This window comes from Pristiophorus japonicus, chromosome 3 (genome assembly GCF_044704955.1).
Source record: "Pristiophorus japonicus isolate sPriJap1 chromosome 3, sPriJap1.hap1, whole genome shotgun sequence".
NCBI lineage: Eukaryota > Metazoa > Chordata > Chondrichthyes > Pristiophoridae > Pristiophorus > Pristiophorus japonicus.
Window position 1 is genome coordinate 43,174,633 of NC_091979.1, and position 27,620 is coordinate 43,202,252.

General features: G+C 45.6%; 1 protein-coding gene across 1 annotated transcript in view; it reads left to right on the plus strand.

Moving 5' to 3' along the window:
* The window catches only part of LOC139257083 (protein mono-ADP-ribosyltransferase PARP14-like), a 187,617-nt gene that overhangs the window by 61,599 nt on the left and 98,398 nt on the right, over positions 1-27,620 (plus strand). Inside the window, exons 10-14 of the mRNA XM_070874389.1 lie at positions 15,770-15,901; positions 16,994-17,056; positions 23,401-23,577; positions 23,687-23,871; positions 25,524-25,572. Of these exons, the coding sequence (XP_070730490.1) occupies positions 15,770-15,901; positions 16,994-17,056; positions 23,401-23,577; positions 23,687-23,871; positions 25,524-25,572 (606 nt within the window). The remainder of the gene's footprint in view (positions 1-15,769; positions 15,902-16,993; positions 17,057-23,400; positions 23,578-23,686; positions 23,872-25,523; positions 25,573-27,620) is intronic.

The following is a 27,620-nucleotide window of genomic DNA, read 5'->3' on the forward strand; positions in this document are numbered from 1 at the left end:
TAGAAGTTAAATTAAAAAGTAGGACTTCAAAAGTAGTAATCTCAGGATTGCTACCAGTGCCACGTGCTAGTCAGAGTGGGAATCGCAGGATAGCTCAGATGAATACATGGCTTAAGCAGTGGTGCAGTAGGGAGGGATTCAAAATCCTGGGACATTGGAACCGGTTCTGGGGGAGGTGGGACCAGTACAAACCGGACGGTCTGCACCTGGGCAGGACCGGAACCAATGTCCTAGGGGGAGTGTTTGCTCGTGCTGTTTGGGAGGAGTTAAACTAATATGGCATGGGGATGGGAACCTATGCAGGGAGACAGAGGGGAATAAAATGGAGACAGAAACAAAAGAAAGAAAGGAGAATAGTAAAAGTGGAGAGCAGAGAAACCCAAGACTAAAAACAAAAATGCTCCCTTTACAGCAGAATTCTAAAGGGTCAAAGTGTGTTAAAAAGACAAGCCTGAAGGCTCTGTGCCTCAATGCGAGGAGTATTCGGAACAAGGTGGACGAACTAACAACGCAGATAGCAGTTAACGGCTATGATGTGATTGGCATAATGGAGACATGGCTCCAGGGTGACCAAGGCTGGGAACTCAACACCCAGGGGTATTCATCATTTAAGAAGGATAGACAGAAATGAAAAGGAGGCGGGGTGGTGTTGCTGGTTAAAGAGGAAATTAATGCAATTGTAAGGAAGGACATTAGCTTGGATGATGTGGAATTGGTATGTGTGGAGCTACGGAATATCAAAGGGCAGAAAACGCTAGTGGGGTTTGTGTACAGGCCACCAATTAGTAGTAGTGAGGTTGGGGACAGCATCAAACAAGAAATAAGGGATGTGTGCAATAAAGGTACAGCAGTAATCATGGGCGACTTTAATCTACATATTGATTGGGCTAACCTAACTGGTAGCAATGCGGTGGAGGAGGATTCCTGGAGTGTATTAGGGATGGTTTTCTGGACCAATATGTCGAGGAACCAACCAGAGAGCTGGCCATCCTAGACTGGGTGATGTGTAATGAGAAGGGACTAATTAGCAATCTTGTTGTACGAGGCCCCTTGGGGAAGAGTGACCATAATGTGGTAGAATTCTTTTTTAAGATGGAGAGTGACAAAGTTAATTCAGAAACTAGGGTCCTGAACTTAAGGAAAGGTAACTTTGATGGTGTGAGACGTGAATTGGCTAGAATAGACTGGCGAATGATACTTAAAGGGTTGATGGTGGATAGGCAATGGCAAACCTTTAAAGATCACATGGATGAACTTCAGAAATTGTACATCCCTGTCTGGAGTAAAAATAAAACAGGGAAGGTGGCTGAACCGTGGCTAACAAGGGAAATTAAGGATGGTGTTAAATCCAAGGAAATGGCATACAAATTAGCCAGAAAAAGTAGCAAGCCAGAGGACTGGGAGAAATTTAGAATACAGCAGAGGAGGCCAAAGGGTTTAATTAAGAAGAGGAAAATAGAATACGAGAGGAAACTTGCCGGAAACATAAAAAATGACTGCAAAAGCTTCTATAGATATGTGAAGAGAAAAAGATTAGTGAAGACAAATGTTGGTCCCTTGCAGTCGGATTCAGGTGAATTTATAATGGGGAACAAAGAATTGGCAGACCAATTGAACAAGTACTTTGGTTCTGTCTTCACAAAGGAAGACACAAATAACCTTCCCGATGTACTAGGGATCCGAAGGTCTAGTGAGAAGGAGGAACTGAAGGATATCCTTATTAGGCGGGAAATTGTGTTAGGGAAATTGACGGGATTGAAGGCTGATAAATCCCCAGGGCCTGATAGTCTACATCCCAAAGTACTTAAGGAAGTGGCCCTAGAAATAGTGGATGCATTGGTGATAATTTTCCAACAGTCTATCGACTCTGGATCAGTTCCACTGGACTGGAGGATTGCTAATGTAACACCACTTTTTAAAAAAGGAGGGAGAGAGAAAATGGGTAATTATAGACCAGTTAGCCTGACATCAGTAGTGGGGAAAATGTTGGAATCAATCATTAAGGATGAAATAGCAGCACATTGGGAAAGCAGTGATAGGATTGGTCCAAGTCAGCATGGATTTATGAAGGGGAAATCATGCTTGACAAATCTTCTGCAATTTTTTGAGGATGTAATTAGTAGAGTAGACAGGAGAGAACCAGTGGATGTGGTGTATTTGGACTTTCAAAAGGCTTTTGACAAGGTTCCACACAAGAGATTGGTGTGCAAAATCAAAGCACATGATATTGGGGGTAATGTACTGACGTGGATAGAGAACTGGTTGGCAGACAGCAAGCAGAGAGTCGGGATAAACGAGTCCTTTTCAGAATGGCAGGCAGTGACTAATGGAGTGCTGCAGGTCTCAGTGCTGGGACCCCAGCTCTTTACAATATATATTAATGATTTGGATGATGAAATTGCGTGTAATATCTCCAAGTTTGCAGATGACACTAAACTGGGTGGTGGTGTGAGCTGTGAGGAGGACGCTAAGAGGCTGCAGGGTGATTTGGACAAGTTAGGCGAGTGGGCAAATACATGGCAGATGCAGTATAATATGGATAAATGTGAGGTTATCCACTTTGGGGGCAAAAACACGAAGGCAGAATATTATCTGAATGGCGGCAGATTAGGAAAAGGGGAGGTGCAGCGAGACCTGGGTGTCATGATTCATCAGTCATTGAAGGTTGGCTTGCAGGTACAGCAGGCGGTGACGAAGGCAAATGGTATGTTGGCCTTCATAGCAAGAGGATTTGCGTATCGGAGTAGTACTTACTGCAGTTGTACAGAGCCTTGGTGAAGCCCCACCTGGAATATTGTGTTCAGTTTTGGTCTCCTAATCTGAGGAAGGACATTCTTGCTATTGAGGGAGTGCAGCGGAGGTTCACCAGACTGATTCCTGGGATGGCAGGACTGACATATGAGGAGAGACTGGATCGACTGGGCCTGTATTCACTGGAGTTTAGAAGGATGATAGGGGATCTCATAGAAACATAAAATTCTGACGGGACTGGACAGGTTGGATACGGGAAGAATGTTCCCAATGTTGGGGAAGTCCAGAACCAGGGAGCATAGTCTTAGGATAAGGGGTAAGCCATTTAGGACTGAGATGGAACTTCTTCACTCAGAGCGTTGTTAACCTATGGAATTCCCTACCGCAGAGAGTTGTTGATGCCGGTTCATTGGATATATTTAAGACGGAGTTAGATATGGCCCTTGCGGCTAAAGGGACCAAGGAGTATGAAGAAAAAGCAGGAACGGGGTACTGAAGGAATGATCAGCCATGATCTTATTGAATGGTGGTGCAGGCTTGAAGGGCCGGATGGCCTACTCCTGCACCTATTTTCTATGTTTCTATGTTTCTATTGCAGTGCAGGCAGGCACAGCAGAAGGGGCGAAGGAGCGGCAAGAGTCGGTAGAGGGAAGTGACCGGGGCCTAAGAGAGGCGTGAATCTAGGGCCCAGAAGAGGCGAGGGCCCAGGGGCAGCACGGGCCAGCCCACATTGTGATATGTGCGCGCTCGGTCTGTGCAGCACAGCTGCTCTCCAGTTAGTCTTGGGTAATCCTTGCCACAGGACCAAGACCTAGCTCTGTCAATCCTGTGTGGTGGCTGGTGTGCAACGACCAACACACGTTAAAAAAAAATCCAAGCACGGCATCTTCCACCCTTCTCGATGTGGTTCGGAATCTGGAGTATTAGGTCCTTCATTGAAACACCTGTGAACTCATCCCTTTTTGGCGTGGAAGCAAGTCATCCTCGCTTCGAAGGATTGCCTATGATGATGATGATGTGTTGTTATATTCCCTAGAGTTTAGAAGAATGAGAGGTGATCTAATTGAAACATATAAAATTATTAAGGGGTTTGACAGGGTTAATGCTGAGAAAATGCTGACCCCATTGAAGTCCACCGCAACCACATCTGCAGTAAGTGTCTGCAGCTCGAGGAACTTCGGCTCCGCGTGGAGTTCGGGCTGCGGACTCTGCGACACATCAAGGAGGGGGAGAGTTACTTGGACACTGTGTTCCAGGAGGCAGTCATACCCATTAGATTCATTAACTCAAATATGGTCCGTGGTCAGGGACAGAAGGGTGTGAGTACGAGTGAGGAAGGTATGGGGACCCAGGCGGAAGCGATGGAGGAGCCTCAGCCCTTGCAATTGTCTAACAGGTATGGGATTCTTACTCCCTGTGTGGACAAGAGCAGGGACTGCAGGGAGGATGAGAAAACTGACCACAGCACCGTGGTACAGGGGGCCATTCAGTGAGGGGAGTAAAAAGATTGTAGTGGTAGGGGATAGTATCATTAGGGGATAGATACTGTTCTCTACAGCCGAGAGCATGAGTCCTGAAGGCTATGTTGCCTGCCCGGTGCCAGGGTTAAGGACTGGTATAAGAGGAATTGGTTTCAGTTCATGGGGCACTGGCACCAGTACTGGGGTAAGAGGGAGCTGTTCCGTTGGGATGGGCTTCACTTGAAACTTGCTGGGACTAGTGTCCTGGCGAATCGAATAACTAGGGCAGTATAGAGGACTTTAAACTAATTAGTGAGGGGGAAGATCCAGGTGAGTGGTAATTTAAAAAGTCAAAGAGCAAGGAGAAGGCAATCGAGCAGGGTAGCACTGGGGGAAATGATAACCAGACTGTGACAGGAAGGGACAGAATGTATAAAAATAAGAGTGTATCAGAAAGTGGGGTCAAAGCAGGGAAAAATGATTAAAAAAACCAAAATTAAAAGCTAGTTATCTGAATGCACGCAGCATTTGTAACAAATTAAATGAGTTGACAGCACAAATAGATACAAACCAGTATGATCTCATAGCCATTACAGAGATGTTGCAAGGTGACCAAGGCTGGGAACTAAATATTCAGGGATATTTGACAATTCGGAAGGATAGGCAGAAAGGAAAAGGAGGTGGGATAGCTCTGTTAATAAAGGATGAGATCAGTGCAGTAGTGAGAATTCATATTGGCTCAGAAGATCAAGATGTAGAATCAGTTTGGGTGGAAATAAGGAATAATAAGGGGAAGAAGTCATTAGTGGGCGTCGTCTCTAGGCCCCCTGACAGTAGCTACACTGTTGGACGGAGTAAAAATCAAGAAATAATGGAGGCTTGTAAAAAAGGAACGGTAATAATTATGGGTGATTTTAATCTTCATAGTAATTGGACAAATCAAATTGGCCAAGGTAGCCTTGAGGAAGAGTTCATAGAGTGTATCCAGGATAGTTTCCTTGAACAGTACATTGCAGAACCAACCAGGATGCATATCTTAGATCTGGTACTGTGTAATGAGACAGGATTAATAAATGATCGCCTACTAAAGGATCCTCAAGGAAAGAATGATCATAGCATGGTTGAATTTCAATTTCAGTTGGAGGGTGAGAAAGTTGGTTAAGCTTAAGTAAAGGAGACTACAAAGGTATGAAGGCAGAGTTAGCTAAAGTGGACTGGGAAAATAGATTAAAGTGTGGGACGGTTGATGAGCAGTGGCAGACATTTAAGGAGATATTTCATAACCCTCAACAAAAATATATTCCAATGAGAAGGAAATACTTTAAGAGAAGGGATAACCACCGTAGCTAACTAAGGAAATAAAGGATGATATCAAATTTAAAACAATGGCATATAAAGTGGCCAAGATTAGTGGGAGGCCAAAGGATTGGGAAACTTTAAAAAACCAGCAAAGAACGACTAAAAAAAAATAAAGAGAGGGAAGATAGATTATGAAAGTAAACGAGCAAGAAATATAAAAACAAATAGTAAGAGTTTCTACAGGTATATAAAAAGGAAAAGAGTAACTAAAGTAAATGTTGGTCCCTTAGAGGATGAGACTGGGGAATTAATAATGGGGAACAGGAAAATGGCAGGGACATTGAACAAATATTTTGTATTGGTCTTCACAGTAGAAGACACTAAAAACATCCTAATAATGGAGAATCAAGGGGCTATAGGGAGGAAGGAACTTAAAACAATCACCATCACTAACAAAGAAGTACTCGGTAAAATAATGGGACTAAAGGTGGACAAGTCCCCTGGACCTGATGGCTTGCATCCTAGGGTCTTAAAAGAAATGGCTCCAGAAAGTGGATGCATTGGTTTTATTCTACCAAAATTCCCTGGATTCTGCGGATGTCCCAGCGGATTGGAAAACCGCAAATATAATGCCCCTATTTAAAAAAGGAGGCAGACAGAAAGCAGGAAACTATAGATCAGTTAGCCTAACATCTGTCGTTGGGAAAATGCTGGAGTCCATTATTAAGGAAGCGGTAGCAGGACATTTGGAAAAGCATAATTCAGTCAAGCATGGTTTAATGAAAGGGAAATCATGTTTGACAAATTTGCTGGAGTTCTTTGAGGATGTAATGAGCAGGGTGGATAAGGGGAACCAGTGGATGTGGTGTATTTGGATTTCCAGAAGGCATTCGATAAAATGCCTCATAAAAGGTTACTGCACAAGTTAAAAGTTCACGGTGTTGGGGGTAATATATTAGCATGGATAGAGGATTGGCTAACTAACAGAAAACAGAGGGGCCGAAATTTATCACCTCACTGCCCACTGCCGCTGACTGCCGCCCACTGCCGCCGACATTGTTCTTCTAGATCCGCCCAGTGCCACTTTCGAGGTGGCCTAGAGTGGGCGAGAGGTGAGAGCCGCCAGGAACCGCCCACTGCCGAGTGGCGCAACTGACCTCTTGCCTGCTGAGCTCCCACATTCCTGTGGGCAGGAGTCGGTGGACTCAGCGGCAGAATGGGGTTGGACCGCTGGCTGGAGGCTGGTCTGTCCCCGACAGTAAGGATGAAGAATCTGAAAAAAAGGTAAGTGAACATTTTTTTTTTAATTCCACAGCAACTTACCTGCATGGGGTCCCCTGGAGGTCTTCCAATAGGTTTTTTTTTTACTGCTGCATTTTTTTTTCAGGTTTTCGATCCTCTTTGGGCCCAACTCCATCCTTGGCAGCACTTGGGCAGCAAGTGCCTGTGCCGCCGAGAATGAGACCTCCTGCCCGCTGCTGCCCAGATTGGTGGCATATGTCGTCCATTTGCCGCCCGCTGACCTTCAAGGGACCTTGGCTGGTACCTAAGCGGCCATCGTCGACACTTTGGGTGTCACTTGGGCGGCGGAGGCCTTGAAAATTGGCCCCAGGGAGTTGGGATAAATGGGTCATTTTCCGGTTGGCAAACAGTAACTAGTGGGGCACCACGGAGATCGGTGCTGTGGCCTCAACTATTTTCAATCTATATTTTCAATCTAGATAAAGGGACCAAGTGTAATGTAGCTAAAGTTTGCTGATGATACAAAGATAGGTGGGAAAGCAAGTTGTGTGGAGGACACAAAAAATCTGCAAAGGGATATAGACAGGCTAAGTGAGTGGGCAAAGATTTGGCAGGTGGAGTATAATGTGGGAAAATGCGAGGTTATCCACTTTGGCAGAAAAAATATAAAAGCAAATCATTATTTAAATGGCTAAAAATTGCAAAGTGCTACAGTACAGAGGGACCTGGTGGTCCTTGTGCATGAAACACAAAATGTTACTATGTAGGTACAGCAAGTAACCATAAATGCAAATAGAATGTTGGCGTTTATTGCAAGGGGGATGGAGTATAAAAGCAGAGAAGCCCTGCTACAACTGTACAGAGTATTGGTGAGGCCACAACTAGAGTACTGCATACAGTTTTGGTCTCCTTATTTAAGGAAGGATATACTTGCATTGGAGGCAGTTCAGAGGAGGTTCACTATGTTCATTCCGGAGATGAAGTGGTTGACTTATGAAGAAAGGTTGAGTAGGTTGGGCCTATACTCATTGGAGTTCAGAAGAATGAGAGGTGATCTTTTTGAACCATATAAGATAATGAGAGGGCTCGACAAGGTAGATACAGGGAGGATATTTCCACTCATGGGGGAATCTAAAACTAGGGGACATAGTTTTAGAATAAGGAATCGCACATTTAAAACTGAGATGAGGAGGAATTTCTTCTCTCAGAGGGTTGTAAATATGTGGAGTTCTCTGCCCTAGAGAGCTGTGGAGGCTGGGTCACTGAATATATTTAAGGTGGAGATAGACAGATTCTTGAGCGATAAGGGAGTAAAGAGTTATGGGGTGAGGGCAGGGAAGTGGAACTGAGCCAATGATCAGATCAGCCATGATCTTATTGAATGGCGGAGCAGGCTCAAGGGACCAAATGGCCTACTCCTGCGCCTATTTCTTATGTTCTTATGTTCTAAAATGTTTGTCCTGGCTGTGGAATCTAGAAAGCGGGTCACAGTTTCAGAATAAGGGACCAGCCATTCAGGATTGAGATGAGGGGAAAGTTCTTCAACTCAAAGGGTTCTGAATCTTTGGAATTCTCTACCAAGGAGAGCTGTCAATGCTCAGTCATTGATTATATTCCAGACAGAGGTTGATAATTTTTTGGGAACTGAGGGAATTAAGAGATATGGGGATAGTGCAGGAAGGTGGCTTTGAGGTAGAAAATCAGCCATGATCTTGTTGAATGGCGGAGCAGACTCGAAGATCCAAACGGCCTATTCCAGTTCATATTTCTTATGTTGTTACATACCTGCCTTTGCCCCATATCACTGATTACCTTTGGTTAACAAAAAATCTTTCATCTCAGATTTAAAATTAATAATTGACTTAGCATCAATTGCCATTTGAAGAAGAGACTTCCAAACTTCTATCACCCTTTGCGTGTAGATGTGCTTCCTAATTTCACTCCTGAAGGGCCTTGCTCTAATCTTTAGACTGTAGGCCCTAGTCCCAGAACCCCAAGCAGCGGAAATAGTTTCTCTTTATCTACCCTATCAGTTCTTTCATGTATCTCACATTATTATATATAACTGTATCCCAACATGCTATACATGACTGTAATAAGATATGACCTGTAACCACCAGCATACCTTACCAGCAGGGGTGCACTTGCAAGAGACAGGTATATAAGGACAGGTCTCAGGCAAGTGCAGATTTCCAGAGCTGTGAAATAAAGGTGCAGGTCCAGAGTGACCTTGACTTCACTACATGCCTCGTGTGAATCTATACTGAGGGGACAGGACTTTACAGTGGCGATGGGTTATGGGATTACAGAATCCACAGAATGGCGAACAATGGATCAGATGAAAAGTAAAATGTGGGAGACAATTGGGAGGTCTTTATAGAAAGGCTCCAGAAAAGCTTTGTAACCAAAGACTGGTTAGGCGACGATAAGGCAGACAAGAGAAGAGCCCATCTCTTGACCAGCTGTGGCTCGAAAACATACGCTTTAATGAAGGATCTGTTGGCACCCGAGAAACCAGCAAGCAAGTCGTTTGAAGAATTGAGCACATTGGTAAGAGACCACCTGAAGCCAGCAAGCAGCCTACACATGGCCAGACACAGGTTCTACAACTACAGACGCTGTGTGGGCCAGAGCATACCCGACTTCGTGGCGGAACTTCGGAGGTTGGCTAGTTTATGTGAGTTCTCCGATGAACTGAGGAGAGAAATTCTGAGAGACTTTTTCATTGAAGGAATAGGCCATGCAGGCATATTCCGAAAGCTCATAGAGACCAAAAACCTGACCTTAGAGGCAGCAGCACTAGTTGCACAGACATTCTTGGAAGGGGAAGAAGAAACCAGGTTGATTTACAATGCAGGTACGACAACTAACGAAATATTAGAACAAGAAGTTCACAGCACTAAACAAGCTGCTACCCCCACACACAGACAAAACCGGGAGAACAGGCTCTCGACAGCAAGCAGAAGCCATCAAGGGCCACAGGAACGGCCATTCACACCTCATCAACCCACAATGCGAGCAATCAACTACAAACTGAGAGAAGCTCAAGAGAGATCAGCCAGAAGCAGCTCATTCTTTGGGAACTCTTTGAACAATGGAACAGGTCTGTGCTGGAGGTGTGGGGGAGGACACTTGTCAAGCGGATGTCGATTTCAGCAGGCTGTTTGCAGAAATTGTGAAAATACAGGGCATTTGGCCCGCATGTGCAAAAAAAACGGCAGCTCGGCTAGTATACGAAACGGATGGGTCGGAAAGCGGACCAGAAGATGGTGGGGACAGTACCCGGGACACCGATGTACAGCGGGTCAACACGATCAATGGCCGCTGCTCCTACAACAGGATGCCTCCTATAATGATGAGGGGTCCTACTCAACGGGATATATGTCAACATGGAGCTGGATACGGGAGCGAGTCAATCTCTCTTGGGGGCTCAACAATTTGAACAACTGTGGCCGCATAAAAGAGACAGACCAAAACTCACAAGGGTCGACACCAAACTAAGGACCTATATCAAAGAAATCGTACCAGTCCTCGGCAGCGCCATGCTCTCTGTCACACACAAAGGGACAGTGAACCGACTTCCCCTGTGGATTGTCCCCGGAGACCCCCCAGCACTGCTGGGGAGAAGCTGGCTGGCAAAACTAAACTGGAAATGGGATGATGTCCATGCCATGTCATTAGAGGAACGGATCTCCTGCTGAACAGTTATAAAGCGATTTGAACATCTCTTTCAGCCAGGTGTGGGCACTTTCAAAGGGGCCAAAGTCAAAATCTACATCACACAGGATGCTAGACCGGTCCATCACAAGGCCAGAACTGTACCCTATGTGATGAGGGAAAAGATTGAACACGAACTAGACAGGCTTCTGTGGGAAGGCATTATATCACCTGTGGAATTTAGCGACTGGGCCAATCCCATCGTCCCAGTCATGAAGCCTGATGGATCCGTACGAATCTGTGGGGACTACAAATCTACCATAAACAGAGTCTCCCTACAGGACCAATACCCGCTGCCCAGAGCGGAGGACTTATTTGCCACATTGGCTGGAGGTGAACTTTTCTCAAAATTAGACCTCATATCTGCGTATATGACGCAAGAATTGACCGAGGAATCCAAGCTACTCACCACCATCAACATGGCCTTTTCATGTACAATCGATGCCCATTCGGCATCAGGTTGGCAGCTGATATTTCAGCGCAACATGGAAAGTCTGCTCAAGTCCATCCCGGGGACAGTTGTATTTCAGGACGACATCCTTATCACGGGCAGGGACACCGACTCCCATCTCCGCAATTTGGAGGAAGTACTAAAGCGGTTGGATCGGGTAGGCCTACGAGTCAAGAAATCCAAGTGCCTGTTTCTCGCACCCGAGGTTGAATTTTTGGGCAGAAGGATTGCCACTGATGGAATCCGCCCAACAGAGTCCAAAACAGAAGCAATTCGCCTGGCACCCAGGCCCCGGAATGTCTCAGAACTGCGCGCCTTTCTTGGGCTACTCAATTACTTTGGGAACTTTATGCAGAACTTAAGCATGTTGCTGGAGCCTCTCCACTTGCGACTCAGGAAGGGGTGCGATTGGTTTTGGGGGGACGCCCAGGAACGCGCCTTCAATAAGGCACGCAACCTTCTGTGTTCCAATAGTGTTTTGACTTTCTTTGACCCAGGTAAAAAGCTAGTTCTCACATGCGATGTGTCAGCGTATGGGGTCGGGTGCGTTTTGTAACATGTCAATAGTGCGGGCAAATTACAACCCATGGCTTATGCCTCCAGGTCACTTTCGCGGGCGGAGCGCGGGTACGGAATGGTAGAGAAGGAGGCGCTCGCATGCGTGTACGGTGTCAAAAAGATGCCCCAATACCTTTTCGGGGCCAAGTTCGCATTAGAAACCGACCACAAGCCCCTCACGTCCCTCCTATCTGAGAGCAAGGCAATAAATGCCAACGCCTCGGCGCGAATTCAACGGTGGGCACTCATGCTGGCGTCCTACGACTGTACCATAAGGCACAGACCAGGCACAGACAACTGTGCCGACGCGCTCAGCAGGCTACACCTGGCGACCATGGAAGTGTCTGACGAACAAGACTGTGAGATAGTCATGGGAATCAATGCCTTTGAGTCCACAGGTTCGCCCTTGACGGCTCGCCAAATCAGAGCCTGGACAGCCAGCAACCCCACGTTATCCTTGGTAAAAAGATGTGTCCTAACCGGTGACTGGGCAGAGGCTCGCGATGCCTGCCCCGAGGAATTAAAACCCTTTCACAGGCGCATGCATGAGCTATCACTACAAGCAAACTGCCTGATGTGGGGCAGCCGAGTAGTCATGCCTCTGAGAGACAGAGAGGCATTTGTCCGGGAGCTCCACTGCGAGCACCCGGGGATCGTTCTCATGAAGGCCATAGCCAGATCCCACGTCTGGTGGCCTGGTATTGACGCGGACTTGGAGCTCTGCGTCCGAAGGTGCACCATTTGTGCCCAACTCAGCAATGCCCCCAGGGAGGCTCCACTGAGCCCCTGGCCCTGGCCTAGCAAACTGTGGTCGCGGGTGCACGTAGACTATGTGGGCCCATTCATGGGCAAAATGTTCCTCGTAGTTGTAGATGCATTTTCAAAGTGGATCGAATGCACCATTTTAAACTCGAGCACAACCTCCACCACTGTGGAGAGCCTCGCAACCATGTTTGCAACACACGGAATCCCTGACATATTGGTCAGTGACAATGGTCCGTGCTTCACCAGTGCAGAATTCCAAGACTTTATAATTGACCATGGCATAAATCAAGTCAAGACAGCACCGTTCAAGCCGGCCTCCAACGGCCAGGCGGAGAGAGCAGTGCAAATCATTAAACAAGGCATGCTTAAAATCCAAGGTCCCACGCTGCAGGGTCGCCTGTCGCGACTGCTGCTGGCATACAGATCTCGTCCGCACTCACTGACTGGGATCCCCCCCGCGCAACTGTTGATGAAAAGGACTTTAAAAACAAGGCTCTCATTAATCCTCCCAGACATGCACGAAATCGTTGAGGCAAAGCGCCGTAAGCTGACTGAGTACCATGACAGAAATTCGAGGGGGAGATGGAATGAGATAGGGGACAAAGTGTTTGTACTAAACTATGGCAGGGGTCCCAAATGGCTTGCAGGGACAGTAACAGGCAAGGAAGGAAACAGGCTACTGGTAGTACAAATGGACAATGGCAAAACCTGCCGGAGGCATGTAGACCAAGTCAAAAGCAGATTTACCAACAACACTGCGGAACCAGAGGCAGACTACAATGTGGAACTCGCACCACACCTGGTGGACAGACAGAGGGAACAACCTGAGGAAAGGGCAATCCCAACAGACAGCCCAGGCGAGGCAACAACAATCACACCAATTGAAACAGACAGCCCAGGCAAGATACCAGCAACCACACCCAAAGAAAAACAGACACCAAGGCAAACAACTGAACCACAACTCAGACGCTCCACACGAGAGCGTAGACCACCTGAGAGACTGAACCTATAAAGACAATGAGACCTTGGGGGAGGGTGATGTCATGTATCTTACATTATTATATATAACTGTATCCCAACATGTTATACATGACTGTAATAAGATATGACCTGTAACCACCAGCATACCTTACCACCAGGGGTGCACTTGCAAGAGACAGGTATATAAGGACAGGTCTCAGGCAAGTGCAGATTTCCAGAGCTGTGAAATAAAGGTGCAGGTCCAGAGTGACCTTGACTTCACTACATGCCTCGTGTGAATCTGTACTGAGGGGACAGGACTTTACAAGTTCCCCTTAATATCTTGAAAACTTCAATCAACTAATCCCAAAACCTTATAAATTCCAGGAATATAACCTTAGTTTGTGTAATCTCTCCTCGTAATTTAACCCTTTGAGTCCAGGTATCTATGCTACAAGGCCAATATATCCTTCCTAAGGTGTGTTACCTAGAACTGCTCACAGTACTCCAGGTGTGGAGGGCTTTGTATCTGGATTACATTCCTCCCCCATCCCCACTATGCTCTCCATGCTCTTTACCACCACCCCCCCCCAACCCCGAGTTCCTGAGCTTCTCTCCCCCCCAAGTTCATGATGTCCTCTCCCCTCTCCTCCTCCTCCTCTCTCTTGCCCCTTCGATCCTCTCTCCCTCTCCTCTCTCTCTCCCTATCACCCTCTGTCTCTCACTATTGCCCTCCTCTCTCCTCTCTCTCTATCCCTCTCTTCTCTCTCCTTCTTCTCTCTACCCCGCCGATCCCCTCTCTCTCCCCTCCGACCCCGTCTCTCTCCCCCCTCCGATCCTCTCTCTCTCCCTTGCGAAGACTTCTCTCTCTCCCCCTCCGATTCCCTCTCTCTCCCTCTGATCCCACCTTTGTCTATCCCCTCCAATCCACTTTCTGTCTCTCCCCCCTCTCTCTCTCCCCCTCTCCTCTCTCTTTCCCCTTCTCACTCTTTCTCGGCCCCTTCTCTCTCTCTCTTCCCCCCTCCTCTCCTCTCTATTCTCCCTCTGACCCCCTCTCTTTCCCTCCTCTGATTACCCATCTCTCTCCCCTTTCAATCGTCTCTCTTCCCCCGCAACCGTCCCCACCAGAGATCACCGGATCCAGTGACAGTTTCCTTGCGGAGTCGAGCAAAGCTTGGCCCGTGGTGCAGGCCGCAACTGCTGTGTACTGCGCAGGTGCAGCTTTGGTAAACAGCGCACATGTGTAGGAGGGGATCAGGTGCACATGTGTGGCTCTGGGATACTGCGCATATGCATAGAAGGCCGCAAAGATGTTCGTGCAGATAATCACAGTGTTTTTCAGATGGCAACTGTTGATGATTCTGCTATACCCATTTACACCTCTACTTGCCCCAGTATCATCTTATTTTGCCGTGCATCAACATCACTTTTGTCATTTAATCTCTCCTGCCTTCCACCCTATCACAGACCTTGGGCCCAATTTTCCCCAAAGCTTTTTTTTGGCGTACTTTATGCCTGATTTTTTTGGGGCCCAAGTACGCCAAAAAAAAATGTTCTAAGTTTCCCCATTGGATTTCTTCATTTTGGCGTGGCCTAACCTGTCCTTTAATTTTGGGGGTGGAGCCTTGATCTGTGCCAAAAAGATCATGCTGCCATGGTAACCAGGGATACAATGCAAACTGAGGCTGAAAAGAGAAGCATACAGCCCGCAACACATTAAAAGAATTGAAAACACATAACGGCAACTTACCTCTAACCCCACCCGAAGGGCTTGCCAATCCAGTCCAATTATCGGTCCCCATTCTCCCAGTCCGGTCCCCGGTCCCATCTCCCTTTCTCTCGTGTGTGTGTGTGTGTGTGTGTGTGTGAACCGGGGACTGAGAATGGGACTGGACAGCCTTCGGGCGGGATTAGGGGTAAGTTGCTGCTATGTATTTTTCAATTCTTTTACTGTGTGTCCAGACACCTGCTGCGCTGATTTCCTTACTTGCGGCAATTAATTTAACTCTCCCCAGGGTTTTCTGGAGAGCACATACGCTGGCCTAAGCAGAACTGGAGTAACTCTCAGCTGGCCAAACTTCAATAAGTGACCAGAATTGACGCGGGTGGCTGGTTACGTCCCCTTTGTCTGAAATAAAAACTGACTTAAATAAAATCGTAACTAACTAGCAAATTGATTGGGGAAACTCTGTTTTTTCAACTTAGGCCAAAAAGAGCAGCCTGCTCAAAAAAAACGGCACAAATCACTGGGGAAAATTGAACCCCTTCTCTCTTTTGTTCAATCCTCCCTTCCACTTTTCCCTGCCTCTGCACTTGCTTAAAATCTGTTACACGTCTAAATTTTTCCAGTTCTGATGAAAGGTCATCAACCTGAAACATTAACTCTGTTCGTCCAAGTCAGCGTGCATTTATGTTTCTATGTTTCTCATTCCACAGATGCTATCTGAGCTGCTGAGTATTTCCAGCATTTTCTGTTTTTATTTCTGATTTCCAGCATCCACGGTATTTTTTTAATTAACTATATATTACTTTGTTTCAGTGTAACTATGCTTTGATCTCTCTGCAGTGTCGAAACTACCACCGGTGCCAACAATACAAATAGATGGGGTAACAGTAGAACTGAAAAAAGGTGATATCACGCAAGAAAGTACAGATGCCATAGTAAATTCTACCAACAACACTTTGGACTTAACTTCTGGTAAGCTAAAGAAATAATCAATCCAAATATTAATAGAAACTATATGCAGCAATTTTAACATTGCTGGAAACTGGACGGGCAGTTACAATCACCCGTGGAACCTTCCCATGGAGGTCCTACTCATTTACTACAGTTTCGATTTTAACCTCTTCTTCTGGTGGGGTCCTTCATTAAATATGCAGATCGGGTTCCGATTACATCATTGGTACCCGACTGCTATTTTAGCTAGAGGCTTGTGCGGGGAAGCTGTTGAGCAGCAGGATAAGGATTCGGGGCCAGAAGAGCCCATCAAAGGGAGGTTGTATTACTTTTCGTTGACTTCCCTTGTGGGGTAAGGAGGAGCAGAAGTGCTCGTCCAGGTTCCACAAGGAGAGCTTAGGTTTTCCCTGCCCCAGTTTTAACCCCAAACTCCCCATTGCAAGTCCCAGTTGAAAGGTGAAGCGAATGTGGTGTGCAATGGATGGTTAATTCGACATCAACCGTTTTACGACTTTACCCAGAGTTAAAATTGCATCCCACCCCTCGGAAATTTTAGCCCTGTAACTTTGATTATATGTTAGCATTGTTCATTGCTGTAATCTTAAGTACTTGGCACCATCCATTGACAATTACACTGGCAACTTGAAGCCAATCTAAGCCCATGTTGAAAATACAATATCATCCTTATGAATTGCTTGTTTAATTACAGTATTGCTTCAACAAAATATTGTGTCAAGAGTTGTTAAAGCTTAAAGCGTGGATTATAAATCACACTTGTGTTGATGCGTCTCCATATTTTAAGGCACCATTTTGATTTTTTTAAAAACCACAAATGTTAATGGTTGCACAACTATATAAACCACTGTCGAATATAATGAGTGCTCAAAGGCCTAAGTAAGTTAATGCTCCACCTTTTGAGGCACTGAGCCATAGAGACACAAGGTTCCAGGACCTAACCCTGAGTGGTATTAGGGACCTATAGCCTATCATCAGCCAGAGAACAAAGGCAGAAATTATGCAAAAATAGTCAACATGTGACTTATGAATCCAGTGCACCAAGTAACAAAGGTCTTGTTTTGTTCTTAACATCTGTTTCTTTGTTTTTCCCTGTAGGTGTGTCTGGTTCGATACTCACAGCTGCTGGTAGTTCTGTGCAGGATGAATGCAAGGCTCTAGGTACTGCTACTGCTCAATCAGGGTTATCCTCTTCTAAGATGTAGGCATTACAAATGTAACTACAACAACTGCTAACATTTATATAACACCCCTCACATGGAGAATGTTCTTCTTTAAATATGCAGATCAGGTTCCGATTACATCATTGGTACCCAATTGCTATTTTAGCCAGAGGCTTGTGCGGGGAAGCCATTGTGGCAGCAGGACGAGGATTCGGGGTCAGAAGAGCCCATCAAAGGGAGGTTGTATTACTTTTCGTTGACTTCCCTTGTGCGGTAAGGAGGAGCAGGAGTGCTCGTCCAGGTTCCACAAGGAGAGCTAAGGTTTTCCCTGCCCCAGTTTTAACCCCAAACTCCCCATTGCAAGTCCCAGTTGAAAGGTAAAGCGAATGTGGTGTGCAATGGATGCACTTAAAAAATCACCAGAAAGTGGACACTGAGCAGGGAGAAGCGAGATTATGGGAGGAGATTGAAGACATTGTTGAAAAAAGCAGTTTATATTAAACTTTTGAAGGAAATGAGATAAGTGCTGCTATTACAATATCTGTTGGATCTATATTACGGTAAAAGTATCAAACCTTCATGTATTTTCTGTTCAAAAGAGGGGGATTTACTCTGAAGCTTATTTAAAAGAATGACACTGAATAGATGGGAGAGTTGGGGGGGGGAGGGGTTGCAAGGGAGGCTGGGTGGCTAATTCTGCCCGCTGCCCTCACGTCCTGGCAGCAGTTTGGGATTATGTCTGGGTGAGGGGATCGTCCAGTGTTATTCCGGGAATCCCCTCAGATTGTCCCAGTGGTACCTGTGTCTGCTGAGACAGGGTAGGTTCTGTTCTGGGCCGAACATGGGTCCAAAGTTAATAAAATCATCGACAATCCCTATGGAACAAAGACTTCACCTCACAGGAGAGCAGTTATTTGAAAATTCAGCACCTCTCATCATTGTCCCAGTTGACATCAGCCTCGATCACACAGGAACAGGGACTTCTCATAGAATACACTGGCCCCTTGAGGGCAAGTGCCCCTGTTACACCGCTACAGACACAGGCGCCCACTTCAATTATTCAAATGACCCATGCCCTGGCTTTGGGACAACATTATGATGGATGAAAATTGTGGGCAGAATTCCATTGGGATTACTAACATAATGTCTTGGCCATCACTCAGTTGTGCAGTGTAATTACTGGAGTGCTGGAGGACGAGGCTCTATCATATCCTGCCTGTGCTAAAAATGAAGTACCTGTGTACTTGAAAATGGCCACCCTGTGGGAGCTCTCTTGTCCCAGCTGAAATTATTTCTGTTTCAGGCAGACCTTGTGTCAAAGACTAACGATCCAATGCCCAGCAAATATCGCCAACCTCCCCTTGCATGGTATATCTCTCAGCTGGGAGAATATCTGCTGTAGTTTTTATATAAGAACATAAGAACATAGGAAATAGGAGCAGGAGTAAGCCGTACAGCTCCTCGTTCCTGTTCCGCCATTCAATAAGATCATGGCTGATCATCGGCCTCAACTCCACTTTCTCGCCTGATCTCCATATCCCTTGATTCCACTAGTCTCCAAAAATCAATCTATCTCAGCCTTGAATATATTCAGAGACTCAGCATCTACAGCCCCCTGGGCATAGAATTCCAAAGATTCACAAACCTTGAGTGAAGAAATTCCTCCTCATCTCTGTCTTAAATGGCCTATCGCTTATACTGAGACTGTGCCTGCTAGTTCTAGACATTTCAGCCAGTGGAAACAACCTCTCTGCATCTACCCTGTCAATCTCCTTCAGAATCTTTTATGTTTCAATGAGATCACCTTTCATTCTTCTAAACTCCAGAGAGTACAGGCACATTCTACATAATCCCTCATCATAAGAGAGCCCTCTATGCCAGGAATCAATCTCGTGGACCTGTGTTGAACCACTTCCAAGGCAAATATATACTTCCTTCGATAGGGAGACCAAAACTGTGCACAGTACTCGAGATGTGGTCTCACCAAGTCCCTGTATAATTGTAGCAAGACTTCCTTACTCTTATACTCCAACCCCTATGCAATAAATGACAACATGCCATTTGCCTTCCTTATTGCTTGCTGTACCTGCATGCTAGCTTTCTGTGTTTCTTGCACAAGGACACCCAAATCTCTCGGAGCATCAACATTTCAAAGTTTCTCACCATTTAAAATATATTCTGTTTTTCTATTCTTCCTACCAAAGTGAATAATCTCACATTTCCCTACATTTATACTCTATCGACCACTTCTCTACTCACTCACTTAGTCGATCTATATCACTTTGCAGACACTTTATGTTCTCCTCACAGCTTACTGTCCCACCTAGCTTTGTATCATCAGCAAACTTGGATACATTACACTTGATCCTTTCATCTAGGTCATTTATATAGATTGTCAATAGCTGAGGCCTCATCCTTGTGAGACCCAACTAGTTACAGCTTGCCAATCTTAAAAAGTCCCGTTTATCCCTATTCTCTGCTTTCTGTTCATTAAAGAAGTAGAAAGAAATCGAAAGGTGACATCACAGCCAAGGTAAATGATTGGCTGGTGATTGGTAAGTAGTTTTTCTTTTTCTTTTCTTTATCAGTCGGTAACCGTTAGCATTGTTGTTGCCAATTTAAGCTTATCTAAAGGTTAAGTCATGGCTGGAGAGCTCGGACACATGTTATGCTCCTCCTGTACTATGTGGGAAGTCAGGGATGCTTCCGGTGTCCCTGACTACTACGTGTGCGGGAAGTGCATCCGCCTGCAGCTCCTGATGGACCGCATTGCAGCACTGGAGCTACAGGTGGATGAACTCTGGAGCATCCATGATGCTGAGAATGACGTGAATAGCAAGTTTAGTGAGTTGGTCTTACCACAGGTAAAGGGTACACAGCCAGATAGGGAATGGATGACCAACAGGAAGAGCAGTGCAAGGAAGGTAGTGCAGGGGTCCCCTGCGATCATCCCCCTGCAAAACAGATACACCGCTTTAGGTACTGTTGGGGGGATGACTCATCGGGGAGGACAGCAGCAGCCAAGTTCATGGCACCGTGGGTGGCTCTGCTGCAGAGGAGGGCAGGGAAAAGAGTGGGAGAGCTATAGTGATAGTGGATTCAATTGTAAGGGGAAAAGATAGACGTTTCTGCGGCCGCAACCGAGACTCCAGGATGGTATGTTGCCTTCCTGGTGCAAGGGTCAAGGATGTCTCGGAGCGGGTGCAAGGTATTCTGAAAAGGGAGGACAGCTGTCATGGTGCATATAGGTACCAACGATATAGGTAAAAAATGGGATGAGGTCCTACCAGACGAATTTAGGGAGCTGGGAGCTAAATTAAAAAGTAGGACCTCAAAAGTAGTAATCTCAGGATTGCTACCAGTGCCATGTGCTAGTCAGAGTAGGAATCGCAGGATAACTCAGATGAATACGTGGCTTGAGGCGTGGTGCAGAAGGGAGCGATTCAAATTCCTGGGACATTGGAACCAGTTCTGGGGGAGGTGGGACCAGTACAAACCGGATGGTCTGCACCTGGGCAGGATTGGAACCAATGTCCTAGGGGGAGTGTTTGCTCGTGCTGTTGGGGAGGAGATAAACTAATATGGCATGGGGATGGGAACCTATGCAGGGAGACAGAGGGAAGTAGAATGGGGGCAGAAGCAAAAGATAGAAAGAAGAAAAGTAAAAGTGGAGGGCAGAGAAACCTAAGGCAAAAAACAAAAAGGACCATAGTACAGCAAAATTCTAAAGGGGCAAAGTGTGTTCAAAAGACAATCCTGAAGATTCTGTGCCTCAATGCGAGGAGTATTTGGAATAAGGTGGACGAACTAACTGCGCAGATGGCAGTTAACGGGTATGATGTAATTGGCATCACGGAGACATGGCTCCAGGGTGACCAAGGCTGGGAACTCAACATCCAGGGTTATTCAACATTTAGGAAGGAAAGACAGAAAGGAAAAGGAGGCGGGGTGGCATTGCTGGTTAAAGAGGAAATTAAGGCAATAGTAAAAAATGACATTAGCTTGGATGATGTGGAATCGGTATGGGTGGAGCTACGAATACCAAGGGGCAGAAAACGCTAGTGGAAGTTGTGTAAGGTTGGCGACAGCACCAAACAAGGAATTAGGGATGCATGCAATAAAGGTACAGCAGTTATCATGGGTAACTTTAATCTACATATTGATTGGGCTAACTAAACTGGTAGCAATGCAGTGGAGGAGGATTTCCTGGAGTGTATTAGGGATGGTTTTCGAGACCAATATGTCGAGGAACCAACCAGAGAGCTGGCAATCCTAGACTGGGTGATATGTAATGAGAAAGGACTAATTAGCAATCTTATTGTGTGAGACCCCTTGGGGAAGAGTGACCATAACATGGTTGAATTCTTTATTAGGATGGAGAGTGACACAGTTAATTCAGAAACTAGGGTCCTGAACTTAAGGAAAGGTAACTTCGATGGTTTGAGGCGTGAATTGGTGAGAATAGCCTGGCAAATGATACTTAAAGGGTTGACGGTGGATAGGCAATGGCAAACCTTTAAAGATCGCATGGATGAACTTCAGCAATTGTACATCCCTGTCTGGAGTAAAAATAAAATGGGGAAGTTGGCTCAACCGTGACTAACAAGGGAAATTAAGGATAGTGTTAAATCCAAGGAAGAGGCTTGCAACTGTAACTAGCAGAGTGGACAAGGGAGAACCAGTTGATGTCGTGTATTTGGACTTTCAAAAGGCTTTTGACAAGGTCCTACACAAGAGATTGGTGTGCAAAATCAAAGCACATGGTATTGCGGGTAATATACTGACGTGGATAGAGAACTGGTTGGCAGACAGGAAGCAGAGAGTCGGGATAAACGGGTCCTTTTCAGAATGGCAGGCAGTGACTAGTGGAGTGCCTTAGGGCTCAGTGCTAGGATCCCAGCTCTTTACAATATACATCAATGATTTGGATGAAGGAATTGAGTGTAATATCTCCAAGTTTGCAGATGACACTAAACTGGGTGGCGGTGTGAGCTGTGAGGAGGATGCTAAGAGGCTGCAGGGGGACTTGGACAGGTTACGTGAGTGGGCAATGCATGGCAGTATAATGTGGATAAATGTGGTTATCCACTTTGGGGGCAAAAACACAAAGGCAGAATATTATCTGAATGGTGGCAGATTAAGAAAAGGGGAGGTGCAACGAGACCTGAGTGTCATGGTTCATCAGTCATTGAAAGTTGGTATGCAGGCACAGCAGGCGGTAAAGAAGTCAAATGGTATGTTGACCTTCATAGCTAGGGGATTTGAGTATAGGAGCAGGGAGGTCTTACTGCAGTTGTACACAGCCTTGGTGAGGCCTCACCTGGAATATTGTGTTCAGTTTTGGTCTCCTCATCTGAGGAAGGACATTCTTGCTATTGAGGGAGTGCAGCGAAGGTTCATCAGACTGATTGCTGCCATGGCTGGACTGACATATGAGGAGAGACTGGATCTACTAGGCCTTTATACATTGGAGTTTCGAAGGATGAGAGGGGATCTCATAGAAACATACAAGATTCTGACAGGACGGGACAAGTTAGATGCGGGTAGATTGTTCCCGATGTTGGGGAAGTCCAGAACCAGGGGACACAGTCTTAGGATAAGAGGTAGGCCATTTAGGACTGAGATGAGGAAAAAGTTCTTCACTCAGAGTTGTTAACCTATGGAATTCCCTGCCGCAGAGAGTTGTTGATGCCAGTTCATTGGATATATTCAAGAGGGAGTTAGAAATGGCCCTTACGGCTAAGGGGATCAAGAGGTCTGGAGAGAAAGCAGGAAAGGGGTACTGAGGGAATGATCAGCCATGATCTTATTGAATGATTGTGCAAGCTCGAAGGGTCAAATGGCCTACTCCTGCACCTATTTTCTATGTTTCTATGTTTCTAACCATCCTCTAACCATGCTAATACATTACCTCCAATCCCATGAGTCCTATCTTGTGTAATAACCTTTTATGTGGCACCTTATCGAATTTGGAAATCCAAATATACTACATCCGCTGGTTTCCCTTTATCTACCTGCTAGTTACATCCTCAAAAAACTCCAATAAATTTGTCAAACATGATGTCCCTTTCATAAAACCATGTTGACTCTGCCTAATCGTGTTATGATTATCTAAGAACCCTGAGACTACTTCCTTAACAATGGATTTCAGCATTTTCCCGATGACTGATGTCAGGCTAACTGGCCTGTAGTTCCCTGTTTGTTCTCTCCCTCCTTTTTTGAATGGCAGATTTGCTATTTACGCGAAGAAACAAAGTTACTTTGGGTTGTAAACAAATAATAAGTGTATTCTTCGTAATACTGTTAATGAAGGTGAATTTCTTCTACCCATTTCTTCCCCAGGTCCTCAGCCAGATGATGGTGTTGCAGTCACCAGAGGTGGCCAGCTTCGGTGTAAATATATAATCCACATGGTTGGGCTTAAAACAGCAACAGAGATCACAGCATCAGTAACAAAGGTCCTTGAGGAATGTGAAACGCTGAATATCACCACTGTTGCATTCCCAGCCGTTGGGACAGGTAACCTCACCCCCATTTGAGCGGTGTGGACAATTTATTCTGTGATGCGTTGTTTCCTTCCATTTGTTTTCTTCTGAGCTTTACTAATGAGCTTTTGTATTTTCTTCAGGTAAAAGTGGAATCAGTTGTAAAAATGCCATCAACGCCGTCATCGATGGATTGGAGAATTATTTCTCAAACACTCCAACGTCCAACATGAAAGCCATTTCCATTGTTGCGTTTGAATCAAATGTTTATGATTGTTTTGCTGATGTTTTTGATACAAAGAAGCAGAACTCCGGTGCTGGCACTCTGGTAATCTTTGCATCCTGGAGGGATTTCATTTTCACCGGATATCTATTTTTAGTTTAACACATTAAAATGTAGGAACTAATAACCTAACATTTCAGTTATGCAATGCTGTTACTTTTAGGAACATAGGGTTATAGGAACAGGAGTAGGCCATTCAGCCCCTCGAGCCTGTTACACCATTCAATATGGGTATAGTAGCATGCCGTCGATGTCCACATCACAGGAACAAATTTTTGAAAACTGGACTAGAAATCCAGAGGACTAAAGATCTGGGGACATAACTTCAAATCCCACCAATTAAATAAATCTGGAATAAAAAGCTTGTATCAGTAATGGTGGTGACCATGAGACTACCGCAATGTTGTAAAAACCCATCTGGTTCACTAATGTCCATTAGGAATGGAAACCTGCCGTCCATAACTGGCCTATTGTTGCCTTTTTCCAGGTGAAACAGCGATTTACTTGTACTTCTTGCAATTTGCCATATTGTTCGCTGCTCTCGATGCAGTCTCTTCTACATTGGGGAGACCAAATGCAGATTGGGTTACCGCTTTGCAGAACATCTTCATTCAGTCCGCAAGTGGGACCCTGAGATTCTAGTCGCTTGTCATTTTTATTCTCCGTTCCACTCCCACTCTGACCTCTCTGTCCTCGGCTGACTACAAAGTTCCACATAAGCTCGAGGAACAGCACCTTACCTTCGTGATCCGCAAAGCTGGCATTAACATCCGCTCCCGCCAGTCTCTTGCTTGAGGGGCAATTTCCCCCGTGGAGCATTAAGGGATTGGTGTGGGGCGGTGAGGGGTCGACGCGCATGGCAATGATGTCTTTGCCGGTTGCGCGGTGTCCCGGGGGCAATAACCTTGTGGCGCGGCGCTGTTATAGTAGCGCCTCCGCAAACTCACAGGCAATTCCCGGGAGATGATAGTTCACCCCTCTCTCAAACGAAAAGTTTCCTCTACCCCATTAGCACCCCCCAGAGGCACTAGCGGGGCTATAAAAAGAACCAATTTTGCCCCCTTAATCTCTCCTGCCTTTCACCCTATCATAGACCTTCCATTTTGTTCTTTCCTCCCCTCCCACCCTTTTCTGCTTCTTTACTTGCTTGAAACCTGTAACATCTCTAACCATTTCTAGTCTTGATGAAACGTAATTGACCCGAAACGTTAGCTCTGTTTCTCTTTCCACAGATGCTTCCTGACCTGCTGAATATTTCCATCATTTTCTGTTTTTAGTTCAGATTTCAGTATTTGCAGTATTTTGCTTTTCTATTAGAGATTAAGGCAATATTTGTACACTAGAATACATAAATCTATTTTTTTTTTATAGTTTTGATTTAATACCGAATGGAAGAAATTCAAAGTTTGATAAAATGAACATTTTTCACAGTGAATTACTGAGAGTACAAACCTGTTGCAGCCACTTTTTCATCTCGAGACATTGTTTGTTCATTCCAAACATTTTTCAGCCTCTCTGAAACAGTTATATTTTGGAATTCTTGACATCTCAAAGATAATTAATTTAGTTATTGCAATATATTCATTTTGAATTAATTCAATATCACAAGCAGAATCTTTTTAAGATTTGTTTTATTAATGAATTCAAGAAATGATATTAAACAACCTCTGTCTCTTTATCAAATTTGAATATTCTAGGGCACAGCACAGATGACTGCGTATCCACAGCAGAGTTACACACCACCAGGTAAATGTCAACTCCATTATTCCCTGCAAAATGATCCTATTTATTCTTTCAACAAGCCTGTACTTTACCCCGAGCTAATTATGTCGACGTATTTACCGAGGCGTATGAATGCATGGGCCTTACGCTAAACATTACTAAGACAAAGGTCCTCTACCAGCCTGTCCTTGCCGCACAGCACTGCCCCCCAGACAGCAAGATCTACAGTGTGGCCCTGGACAACGTGGACCACTTCTCCTATCTCGGGAACCTCCTATCAACAAGAGCAGGCATCGACGACAAGATCCAACACCGCCTCCAGTGCACCAGTGCAGCCTTTGGCCGCCTGAGGAAAAGAGTGTTTGAAGACCAGTCCCTCAAAACTGTCACCAAGCTCATGGTCGACAGGGCCGTAGTAATACCCGCCCTCCTGTATGGCTCAGAGACATGGACCATGTACAGTAGACACCTCAAGTTGCTGGAGAAATACCACCAGCGATGTCTCTACAAGATCCTGCAAATTCCCTGGGAGGACAGACGCACAAACATTAGCGTCCTCGTCCAGGCCAACATCCCCAGCATTGAAGCACTCACCACACTTGATCAACTCTGCTGGGCAGGCCATATAGTTCGCATGCCAGACACGAGACTCCCGAAGCAAGCACTCTACTCAGAACTCGTCCACGGCAAACGAGCCAAAGGCGGGCAGAGGAAACGTTACAAGGACACCCTCAAAGCCTCCCTGATGAAGTGCGACATCCTCACTGACACCTGGGAATCCCTGGCCATAGACCGTGCTAAGTGGAGGAAATGCATCCGGGAGGGCGCTGAGCTCCTCGAGTATCGACGCCGAGAGCATGCAGAAATCAAGCGCAGGCAACGGAAGGAGAATGCGGAAAATCAGGCTCCCTGCCCACCCTTTCCCTCAACGACTATCTGTCCCACCTGTGACAGAGACTGTGGTTCTCATATTGGACTGTTCAGTCACCTAAGAACTCATGCTAAGAGTGGAAGCAAGTCCTCCTCGATTCCGAGGGACTGCCTATGATGATGATGATGAATTATGTAAAGAGGTTAATTATAAACTTTATATTTAACTTTTTTATAAATGGTGTTTGTTTAAGTAAGTACATATAGAAACATAGAAAATATGTGCAGCAGCAGGCCATTCGGCCCTTCGAGCCTGCACCACCATTCAATATGATCATGGCTGATCATGCAACTTCAGAACCCCACTCCTGCCTTTTCTCCATACTCCCTGATCCCTTTAGCCGTAAGGGCCATATCTAACTCCCTTTTGAATATATTTAACAAACTGGACTCAACAACTTTCTCTGGTAGAGAATTCCATAGGTTCACAATTCTCTGGGTGAAAAAGTTTCTCCTCATCTCGATCCTATATGGCTTACCCCTTATCCTTAGACGGTGACCCATGGTTCTGGACTTCCCCAACATCAGGAACATTCTTCTTGCATCTAATCTGTCCAACCCGGTCAGAATTTTATATGCTTCTATGAGATCCCCTCTCATTCTTCTAAATTCCAGTGAGTATAAGCCTAGTAAATCCAGTCTTTCTTCATATGTCAGTCCTGCCATCCTGGGAATCAGTCTGGTGAACCTTTGCTGCACTCCCTGAATAGCAAGAATGTCCTTCCTCAGATTAGGAGACCAAAACTGCACATAATACTCAAGGTGTGGTCTCACCAAAGCCCTGTATAACTACAGCAAAACCTCCCTGCTCCTATACTCAAATCCTCTCACTATGAAGGCCAACATGCCATTTGCTTTCTTTACTGCCTGCTGTACCTGCATGCCTACTTTCAATGACTGATGTACCATGACACCCAGGTTTCGTTGCACCTCCCCTTTTATTAATCTGTCACCATTCAGATAATAATCTGCCTTCCTGTTTTTGCCACCAAAGTGGATAACCATACACTTATCCACATTATACTGCATCTGCCATGCATTTGCCCACTCACCTAACCTGTTCAAGTCACCCTGCAGCCTCTTATCATCCTCCTCACAGCTCACACCGCCACCCAGCTTAGTGTCATCTGAAAACTTGGAGA